The sequence below is a fragment of the Chrysemys picta genome, chromosome 13 (assembly GCF_011386835.1).
Source record: "Chrysemys picta bellii isolate R12L10 chromosome 13, ASM1138683v2, whole genome shotgun sequence".
Classification (NCBI taxonomy): Eukaryota; Metazoa; Chordata; order Testudines; family Emydidae; genus Chrysemys; species Chrysemys picta.
This window is the reverse complement of record NC_088803.1, coordinates 32,748,685-32,760,229: the sequence shown is the minus strand read 5'-3', so window position 1 is coordinate 32,760,229 and position 11,545 is coordinate 32,748,685. Positions and strand designations below refer to the sequence as shown.

The 11,545-nt window shown below is 44.5% G+C and overlaps 1 protein-coding gene across 1 annotated transcript in view; it reads right to left on the bottom strand.

Moving 5' to 3' along the window:
- Window positions 1-3,892: 3,892 nt before the first annotated feature.
- Window positions 3,893-11,545, bottom strand: part of ACTR5 (actin related protein 5) — a 30,481-nt gene continuing 22,828 nt past the window's right edge. The window contains exon 9 of the mRNA XM_065565849.1: window positions 3,893-5,040. Coding sequence (XP_065421921.1) covers window positions 5,005-5,040 — 36 coding nt within the window. The 3' untranslated portion in view covers window positions 3,893-5,004. The remainder of the gene's footprint in view (window positions 5,041-11,545) is intronic.

Below are 11,545 nucleotides of genomic sequence, written 5' to 3'. Positions count from 1 at the left end.
TTAAACTGAGATTCTAAATTCTTTAGTGCAGGGACTCTTATTATTGCTCTACAGTGGCTAGCAGTGGAGACCTGGCTTGATTGGACCTTCTAATAGGATCTAAGGAGGCTCCAATACATTGGGAAATGGGGCTGTTTTGCTAAAATTGCTACAGTAATAAAGATAAAAACCACACCTCTAGGCTGTGATTCTCTACCACCTTGGTTAGCTGTTTACAGCTGTGCCAAGTGAAATGGTCACACCTGTGAGTGGAGGCTTCTGATTGGGAAGAGCCAGCCAGCCTGTTTGTAGGTGATCACAGGTGTAAGTGATTACGGAACATGTTGGTGGCTGGGGAGACCTGAGCTCCTTGAGCAACAGAGACAAGACAAATTTTCCTAGGAATTGGGTTTCTTCCTTCAGACTTTGTACAAATTTAGCACTGATAGCTGAGATTATACTTGCACTGGCCTGGAGCCTTGTCCACTGGAAGTAGCAGAACTTCAGCTAATGGGGTCTGTAATCTCAAGATTAATTCCTGCATCTTTACTAATGCTTAAAATGCCCCTGCTGTGGCGTCTGTCATGCTACTGTGAAGCAGACATCTTTGCCTTGCACAGAATGCATGTATGGCAGGCACTGTTTAAAGTCCTGCCTAGACAGATTCTTTACTGAGCAGAAAAGAAACTCAACACCTAGATGATGCATCATTTATTTCTATCTATTGTTTAGTTTTGGTCATAAAGTCCATTGTGCTGCACTTAACCTGTGCACTTTGTTCCTCTAATCGGAACAAACACATTTTACCTACCTCGTAAGGGGGTAATTATATAGATGGATTCAAGATGCAAAGTTTGTCTCTGGTGTGAGAGTTCAGAGACCGGAGTTTGGGTCTGTGAAGCAATAATGCACTTTTATAAAAGCTATGTATTATGATTTTACATACGAGAGCACCAGGATATGAAAGACAAATGGCATTAGGCTTAGCCTTTTTGTAAAATGTGCTGGAAGTTTATTACATGAGCACATTAGACTCCCCTAATTAGAGCATCTATTGTAAAATGACAGAAGCCCAGTAGAACGTGAGCTGTGACACAAGGATACTTCTATGCCACAGATGTGTTGTGAAGCACAAGGTCAAAGACCTTCAAACCACCTGCAAAATGTGGGCATTCCTAGTCAGCCTCAATCTCAATGTTCAATGACGGAAGAAGGATTTTAGGAAGGCGAAGCTGTGCATTAACCCAAGGGGGAGGTTATCAGCAGTGCCTCAAAATGCAAGTGCTCTGCAGCAGCATTTACCACTGGGCATTAGTCAATGAGTTCTTTTGATACAAGTGCCATCAGAACATAAGAACGGCCATACTACGTCAGACCAATAGTCCACCTAGCCCAGCATCCTGGCTTCTAACAGTGGCCAGTGACAGGTGCTTCAGAGGGAATGAACAGAACAGGCAATCATCAAGTGATCCATCCCCTGTTATCCACTCCCAGCTTCTCCCAGGGACAGCCAGATAATGGGGTTGCATCTCTGATCATCTTGGCTAACAGTCATTGATGGATGTATCCTCCATGAACTTATCTAATTCTTTTTTGAACCCAGTTATACTTTTGGTCTTCACAAGATCCCCTGGCAACGAGTACCACAGGTTGACTGTGCATTATGTAAAGAGGTACTGTACTTCCTTTTGTTTGTTTTAAACCTGCTGCCTATTAATTTCATGGGGTGACCTCTAGTTCTTGTGTTATGTGAATAAATAGTATTTCCTTATTTACTTTCTCCACACCATTCATGATTTTATAGACTTCTATCATATCCTCCCTTAGTAGGGTGACCATATTTCCCTGTGCTGAACACGGGACACCCGGTAAAATTACTCATATTCAAGCAAGTTCAATGGCAATCAATCAGAACTACGCAGTACAAATGTTCAAATGAACATCAAGTTGACCAAGCCCCTGTTTAAAAAGAAATACTGTGTAGTTGAATTCTTTTTATTTACCTTCTTGTCTTTAAGGCTTTAGGGTTCACACATGGAGGGGTGACAAATACACACTCCTGTACACCGCTCTCACACAGGGGAATGACCGACCCAAACATCCCTGTCTGGCTGGGCCCCCGGGATGGACTTGCCTCTCCTGGTACATGGTGCTGCATCTTCCCGAGGCAACATGGGGGACACACGCAGGGTCACATGCTCCCCCTCCCCCAATTTCTGCCAGGGTTCACACCAGAATGTGGCCAGCAGCAGCCTTTCAACACTGTGCGCGAAGGAAAAGACAGGAGCTGCTTCCAGCCATAGGGAAAGAGAAGGCGGGCAAGGGATGACCTGGCCCATGTCTTTGCAGAGCTAATCTCTTTCCCCTCCACACCCCCTGCTCCCCTGTGGATGGAAGCAGCTTCCGTCCCTTCCTGCCTGCACAGTGTCAAAAGGCTGATGGCCACCAACATAACCCAGCCACCTCCTGTCCCCTGGCTACAGCGTGGACAAGAAGGGGTTAAACCCTAAGGATGCATTGTGCACAAGGGCACAGGAAACCTGACTGCAGGGGCTTCAGCCAACCGGGCCAGAGAGGTGGATCAGTAGGGGAGGGTGTCTAGAGGATGGAGCAGCCCCGTGTTCCCTGGGGGCAGGACCCAGGGCAGGGAGGGGGGTGGGTGAAGACGGTGCTAAGCCCCTGCCTGGGAGCTGCTGTGGAGCCTGCAGTGTCAGGGAGCGAACAGGCTGGAAATCACTTCCCCTCCCCACTCCAGAGCTTAGCTGAGGGGGCGGAGAGGCTTCCCTGTGCCAGTGCTGTGCGGGGCTTTGGGACATGCAGGGCTCAGCTGCTCCTGGCCAGTGCCCTGGGCTGGAGGGTCGTGGGCTTTTCTGGGGCGCTGGCCCAGCCAGTGGCAGTGGGGGAAGGAAGGAGCCTGCCAGCCAGGCTGTTGATGAGCTGAGCGCTTGGACCAAGGGCTGGTCCTCGGCACACTGCTGGGAGAGGGACGCACCCCACGGGGGGGAATATGAAGGAGCAGCGGGATTGGGGGTGGTGAAGGGGCAAAGCAGGGAGAGGACACTGAAAGGGGGAGCACGTAAATGGCTAATGGGTGGGCAGCAGAGGTGACACGTAACCAGCCGCCGCCTGGTGCCTGCCCGCACTCACCAGCCATCGCAGCTTGCACCACGCAGCCAGTGCTGGCTGGAAACGGAACAGGGGGGTGGGGTCCTGCTGGCCAAGAGCTGGCATGCAGCGGGAGCTGCACAGATGGACCAGCAGGGGGAGTGACCGGCGCCGTGCGCTGCAGCTTTGCCCTGCCACCAGCCTTGCACACCCACCCCCATCGTTGGCCACTTGACTCCTCCCCCCACCCCCACTCACCATTGTTGGGTGAGCAGCTGGTGAGCAGGGATCTGGCCAGCAGCAGGACCCACCAGTACTGATGTGGGGGACAGGGCCAGCTGCAGGCACCAGCAATCCAAGCAGGTGCTTGGGGCGGCAATTTGCAAGGGGTGGCAGTCCGTGTGTTTTTGCCACCCCAAGCAGCGCGCTGAATTGCCGCCCCGGACAGCGGGGGCAGTCCGTGTGCTGTTAGGGCGGCACGCGCGTTTCCACGCCGGCGGCAATTTGGCGGCAGCTTCTATGTTCAGCTGCCCGCGGCGGCAATTCGGCACGCTGCTTGAGGCGGCAGAAACAGTAGAGCCGGCCCTGGTGGGGGAGACAGAAAATATGGGACAATTTGATAATTTTAAAGAAAAAATCGGGACACCTGCAGAAGGGCTTAATTATGAGACTGTCCCTTTAAAAATGGGACATCTGGTCACCCTACCCCTTAGTCGTCTCTTTTCCAAGCGGAAAAGTCTGTCTTTTTAATCTGTTTTCATACGGAAGCTGTTCCATATCCTTAACCATTTTTGTTGCCCTTCTCTGAACCTTTTCCCGTTCTATTTTTTTTTTTTTTTTTTGAGATGGGGTGACCAGAACTGCACACAATATTCAAGGTGTAGGTGTACCATGCCTTAATCTTATTTCAGCCACGTTTACTCCCATTGCTTTGATTGAAATAAGTGATCATCGTCCACAGACAGAATACCTTTTACTTCCATTACACCTCTCCAACAGGGCCACAGCAACAGAACTGCAAAAGCATGTATTTTACTAATCAGAGAGGCAGGAGACTGGGCAAAACAGGAACTTAAGGATCTATTGAAAGAATCCAGAGCCAAAGACATGAGGAAACAAAAACAATCCCCAAAAGCCTGGGAGAGGAACTGTTGTGTCCTGTGATGAATACGATGAAGTAGCTGAAAGAGACATTGTCTTTAGAAGCAAACACCATTTCCAGGGTGGAAGGAATATTGTGCTGTTTGCAGATAAGGTCAGAGCATTATCATAGAATAGGAAATAACATAATGTGTGTATTCATCTTATTGAAGCTCATTCTCCTTTGCCTAGAACACTTCCATACTAGCAAATGGTTAAATAGTTCCTGTGCTTTTGATCTGAAATTCATTAATGTCACTGCAGTCAGTGTAGGAGCCTTTCCCTGATTTAAGTAAGTCAGCCAGCCACCTTCAGAATCTCCTTTCCACCCTTTCGTTGCTATGGGATTCAGACCCTCTGCCTTCTTCAAAACATCAAACAGCTGTCTTTTGCAGCAAGCCTGGAAGGCCATAAAATTCAGATTTTTGGAGTATTTTCTAATTAATATTTTCTATATACTTGTTTTTCTGTGTTGGGACAAAATGCATGTCAGGTTTCATTTCTGGAATGGGCAAGGCAGCCTTGAGGTCTTGAATCTGCTGGAAAGACATTTCAGACTTGTTGCTGCAGGTGTTTTCAGCAATATCCCTTTCCAACCCGAAGCAAATGTCTCAACGTAGATAGTGACCTAGAATCTGGAATGTGTGTCAATTCCCAAGATAAAAAGTTGCTTGTATAATTCATAATTGTCTCCTTTGCAGTGTTGCCCCTTTGGGGGTGTATCTATACTAGAAGAAGAGTCCCCTTAATGCAGAAAGCAATTGCATCTATGTTATTTTGTTAATAGAGTTGTGCAAATAACTGAATTTGGCCATCCTGAAAAATAAAAAATCATTTTGGATCAGACAAAACATCTTGTTTCACTGGAAATGTTTGGACTTTGTGCTTTTACTTTTTAAAATTAAACTGATTGAAATTTCCAAACAAAGTCATTTTGAATGAAAAGGTCAAAACATTTTGTTTCAAAAATGTCAAACATTTCGATTCTTTCAGATGTTTTTGACAAACAATTCAATTAATTCAAGATGAATCTGTGAAATGTTTTGGTTGACCCCAATCTCCATTTTTTGGTGAAAAAACGTTACCCAGCTTTTTTAATGGAGACAGGTCTCAGATATCTGAGCAGTGTCTAGAGCACATGGTGGTGAAATGCCTGTGCCTTGTCTACAGCAGTGCATTTGCTACTGTTGCTGCTGGAGTTGCTGTAACAAATATACTAATTTTTCCAGTGTAGACAAGGTCTTGGAGTTGGTGTTGAGCTGCCAACCTTGTGACTCAAGCTGGCTGTTCAGTGTTCAAGCATAAAAGGAGAGATCCAACTTCATGCAACATTCAGGCTTTATTCCTTCCTTCGCGTTTTATTCTCTCATCAAGTACTTCCTGAAAACGTGTATTAAATTCCTATACATAATCACACTATAACACCCCCTACTGGAAAGCCATTTTTCATAACAAATGGTGGTGGTCTTTCCTTGTTAATGGAATTAGTGCAGCACCAGCCAGTCTTAATTTGATTAGATTAAGTGGACATTTAAAAAAGGATCCTTTGGTAATTTCAAAGTGTGGCACTAACACTAAAAACCAGAGGAGGACAGTGGGTGGTTTGAAGCCCCAGGTTCTATTCCCACCTTCATCTCTGTCCATGTATCATCTTTGGTAAACTGCTTAACAGATGTGAAAGGTGAGGCACACAGGTTAACAGGCCACAATAATGCCTACTTTGCAGGCGTGTTAAGCTTCAATCATTTCCAGACAAATACTTGGTTATGATAGTTAAGGCTGTAAATTGCTAACCACTTCAAAATGCTGTAGTGACTGCATTTCCTTACCGAGCAAATGCATGTGTCTAGCATGAACATGAACACCCTCCATTTCAGAAGCTGCAACATCAAAGTCTATAAATAGTTAGAGTTCCAATTCTTGGCTTTTATTCTGCCGTTCAACCCTCCCTTCTTAGAAGGGAAATTCCACTAGTTAACCTGAGCAGCTCTTCCCTCTAGCTTTCATTTGCATTGTGCTTTCAAGCTCCAAGTGAGATTGGGGCTCACTGTGCAGATGCTGGACGAACTCCTCATAAGACAGTCCCTGGCCTGAACAGTTTATAATTCAAATAGACAAGACAGACAAAGGGTGGGCAGATTAGTTGAAGATGTGGCTTCCAGTGTTCAAGAAGGACATTGGAAGATGGGGGTGATGGGGAAGATTGATATCCAGTCTGTATCTGGTAATTGGGTCTCTGACAAATATGGAGGGTGATTGACGTAGAGCGTACCACCCAACCAAGAGTAGATGGTAAATGACGGCTAAGGCTGCATGGACCACATGGGGAGGTTAAAACATAAAGTGTTAGTGTTTAGTCTGATCTCAAGCTTTTAATGAGGAGGTTCACACATGCCAATAGACCAGGGGTAGGCAACCTATGGCACGCGTGCCGAAGGTGGCACGCGAGCTGATTTTCAGTGGCACTCACACTGCCCGGGTGCTGGCCACCAGTCCGGGGGGCTCTGCATTTTAATTTAATTTTAAATGAAGCTTCTTAAACATTTTAAAAACCTTATTTACTTCACATACAACAATAGTTTAGTTATATATTATAGACTTATAGAAAGAGCCCTTCTAAAAATGTTAAAATGTATTACTGGCACGCAAAACCTTAAATTAGAGTGAATAAATGAAGACTCGGCACACCACTTCTGAAACGTTGCCGACCCCTGCAATAGACAGAATTTCCTTTGGGATACCAGGAGGGAGTCTGTATTTGAAAGTCAAAAGGGTCTGGGGGTAAGGAGCAGGGAAGTGGGGTGGGAAAGAGCTAATGTTGGTGTTGGCAATTAAACAGTAGTTCTGGGCTGTTGTAGTTCGTCAACAACCTTCAAGCCAGCCACTGGCTTGCTGGTTGACCTTGAGCGAGTCATGTCCCCTCTGTGCCTCAATTTCCCCATCTGTAAAATGGGGATAATGATACTGACCTCTGTTGTAAAGCATGTTGAGACTTACTAATGAAAAACACTGTATAAGAGCTCGATTTCATTATTTCCTGATGTTCAAACTTTTCTTGATTTACAAACTACAATAATGTTGGTTTAATCCCACATCTGTTTACAGCCTTCACTCACTCAAAGTTTTCAGTCTGGGAATTCCCACTGTTCCTACCTTTTATTTTAAAGTTAATTTTTTTCGAAAAGGAATTGTTCAAGAGACAAAAAATGTGCTTCTCAGATTACTTGCATATAAAACCACCACCACTAATTGCCAATTTAAAAATGACTCGGTTTATATGCAAGTATATAGGGTAGCAGTGAGGCCAGAGAGTAACAAGAAGCCACTTGTCAAGAAAACTCAATCCCTAGATTATGTATGGAAACTTAGATGCTCCACTAAGCAGAAGCTCAGGAGCAGTGGGCACAGGACTTCAGTCAAAGCTCCACACAATTCCCAGCCTTGCTAGATGCCTGGTCTTAACGGAGTTTAAGCTGCACAAAAATTCTAGCCAGGAAAGCACTAGAGAGCTTGGCAAAAATTGAAATGTTAGTAGCCATAGATCTGATTCACTACCGTGTTACTCCAGTTTTATGCTGGTGTAATTTTGGAAATCAGTAGAATCTGGCTGGATAGCTAAAATGAATGACACCCTCCCCAATGCACTTCTCAAAGGCGGCAGTCTTCACTGAATGCAAATGAAGAAAACAAATGTGGAATCTCTAGGACTCAGCAGTTTGGGATACAACACCCATGAAAAGTTACACTGCTTGGAAAAATGAAACACTCATTCCCTTCCCTTCCTAGTCCCTCTTACCTTTCTGAAATACCTTGTCCAGCACGCATCATTCTTACTCAAACATCACACCAAGAAATCACCCACTGACCAAAGGCCAGACCTGAGTTTTCAAGAAGTGAAGGTTTGTTGTGATCAGACAGGTGTAGAGGAAAGCTAGTTATAACCTCAGCTGTATGGAATCACTACCATGTCTCCATTACATGGTGGAGGGCTTAAAGATCCTCCACTTAAAAAGTGCTATAGCTATTGTGTAATGTAAAAGTGTAATGCTATTACTGTTGTACTTTGCAAACCAGACTGGAGGTGATTAGTAGTTCATGCTGTACCTGCCTAATAGCAGTTTATTATGCACATTTCAAAAGCAAATTCACAGGAGGAAAAAAATGGCCTTAAGGCATCAAGTGCCAAAACTGACCTAATCCCTTGGAATCTCGAAGACCTAAGCACAACTGCAAATTTCCACTTCTAACAATAGTACCAAACAGCATTCCAATCTCAAACAATACAATAGAACATGGATCCATTTACCTTCAGGGCACTTTTTAAAACCCGTGCTGCAAAAAAAGGGGTTTGTAATCATGTTTCTAAAGTCAGATTAATGAGAGCCAGCAGGTGAAAAATGTTCTAATGCTGTATTGCAATTTGCTTCTTTGGCAAACTATAAAAAGCATTGTCCAGAACATTCTATATTTCTTTGTCCTTTGTAACACTGAAAGCTTGAAAATATTTCCCCTGCACCTCTCCCTGGTATTGCTTTTAACCTTTTCCACTTGGTAAACATTAATTTTCTTTTGCCCCATTGGCACCGAATTGAACATATGTGTTTATTTCCTCATCATTACTTCCTGGTACACTTAATTGGCTATTATTGCTGATAATGTCAGCAGAGTTCTCGGAATGACTATTGATGCTGGAGTGCTACTTGAGTCAGCTAAGGTAGCACATAAAGGCAAAAATAGTGGTACTGGTTTCTTTTTCTCTTTAGCTTTGTAGTATCATACTTGGTCATGTAACAACTTCTCTTCCCTCACCAGATATTTAACCAAATAAGAAGTCAGATCCCAGGGTGAAAACTACTCCTGTTCCTGCCTTATGATTCCCAGTTCAAATGTTTCATCCACAGGAGTAAAATATGAAACATAGTGGTAATAGTGCACCTTTCCTCCAGAGCAGTTCATAACTCTAGATGGATACCCCTGTGCATCCACTTCCAGCTTGGAAGGTGGGACAGCAGATGGCAGGGAATCGCACAGGATAAGAAAAAGGAGAAATTTGGGCCAAGGACACTGAAGCAAGCCAGCAATCTATGAATTAGACCATGGGATATTTAGGGTATGGGTTTCAACAGTGCTCAAGAGAAGCATAACTCTGCTCCCATTGGAGTCAAAGACCGTAAAGAACATGGCCCTCAGAAGGAAGAAGGGATGAATTAACATGACTGGGCTAGGAGGAGGCCAGGGGGAGAAGAAGGTTCATGGAGTCATAGATTCCAAGGCTAGAAGGGACCATTGTGATCATCTAGTCTGACCTCCTGTATAATACAGGCCAGAGAACTCCCCAAATAATTTGTAAAGCATGTTTTAAAAATTGTCAGTGATGGGGAATATACTACGACCTTTGGTAAATTGTTCCAATGGTTAATTATTCTCCCTGTTAAAAATGTACACCTTATTTCTAGTCTGAATTTATCTAACTTCAACATCCCGCCACTGGATTGAGTTATATCTTTCTCTGCTAGATTGAAAAGCCCATTATTAAATATTTGTTCCTCATGTAGAGGCTTATAAACTGTCACCAAGTCACTCCTTCACCTTCTCTTTGTTAAGCTAAACCGATTGAGTTCTTTGAGTCTATCACTGTAAGGCAGGTTTTCTAATCCTTTAATCATTTTGTGGCTCTTCTCTGAGCCCTCTTCAATTTATCAACATCTTTCTTGAACTGTGGGTGCCAGAAGTGGACACAGCGTTCCAGCAATGGGCGCTCCAGTGCCAAATATAGAGGTTAAACAACCTCTCTACTCCTAGTTGAGATTCCCCTGTTTACGCATCCCAGAAACGCATTAACTCTTTTGGCAGCAGAATCACACTGGGAGCTCATATTCAGCACGATTTTTGAATGAATAGCTAAAAGATCCCCCATGCACGACAAACCTTGCCTGACTGGGGATGACAGGACTGTCTCACAAGGAGCTTTTGTGCCCTAAATGGGGCTTTGGAAAAGAAATCCACTTATTGTTCCTCTAAGATTCCACAAGAGTGAAATCCCCCACTCCTTTATCTCATTAAAAATGAAAGAATGCCAGGTATGTCACAAGAATCTAGGATGAGGGGAGAATGTGTCTGGTGGGGGGATGTTTTAACCAAGCTGTAACACAGAACTTGCAAAAGAGCATGGGGGTAAGCATGTTTCCCAGTGGAGAGACTGTTGGGAATGCTGTGCTGATACAAACCACTAGTGCAAGGGAGATGAAACAAGGTTTTAAAAACAACTTGCCGTGTTCAGAAAGCAAAACCATTTACCCTGCAACTGGACAAGTTACCACTGCTTTACACAAGATGCTTTTAATTAATAGCCCAAACCTCCATGTTAACAGATTGCATCTACCCTGTAATAACTTTCCCAAAGCCGGGTAAATCAGTGGTGGAAGTGCGCTCATGTGACTGCATCTGAGGAAACAGGTCTTTGCTATGGGACGCTGCTTATGGACTGTTTGATTAGGAGCTCATTGTAGCCTTATAACATAGATGACTATGATAGGTCAAGTGTTTCAACTACTGCCTTTGAAAGTAGCCTGTGACACTAAGGAGACCTCCCTGTTCAGCTGCCTTATGGGAATAAAGGTGATTTGCAAAGGGAAAAAACCCACCTGAATTTATGCCCTTTCTTGCTTCTAACATGATGGATAAAAGCAGCTTGAGAATTCCTTTGAGGGGGAAAAACGCTCTTCAGATGAGGAATCTAGGGCTAGGTCTACACTACCCGCCTGAATCGGCGGGTAGAAATCGACCTCTCGGGGATCGATTTATCGCGTCCCATCGGGACGCGACAATCGATCCCCGAATCGACGCTCTTACGCCACCAGCGGAGGTGGGAGTAAGCGCCGTCGACAGGAAGCCGCAGAGGTCGATTTTGCCGCCGTCCTCACAGCGGGGTAAGTCGGCTGCGATACGTCGAATTCAGCTACGCTATTCACGTAGCTGAATTTGCGTATCTTAAATCGACTCCGCCCTGTAGTGTAGATGTAGCCTAGGTTTTGTTTACTCTGGATAACTCTGTGAATGACTGGAGAACTGGTAGGATTAATATTACAAATACCAAGGAAGTAAAACCTCTAAAGGCCGATCTACATATTGGTTTTGTACCCATGTAACTAATCCTTTTAGACACAGGTAGATGTACAGCTATAGGCTATACATGTATAACTCAGTCAACATTAGGGCATTGCTGCGATTTAACTATATCTCATTCTAAGGGGAGAGTTGAAGTCCTGAAAACAGTGTGTGGAGAAGCACTTGCTTTTCGACTGTACAGACTTAACTCAAA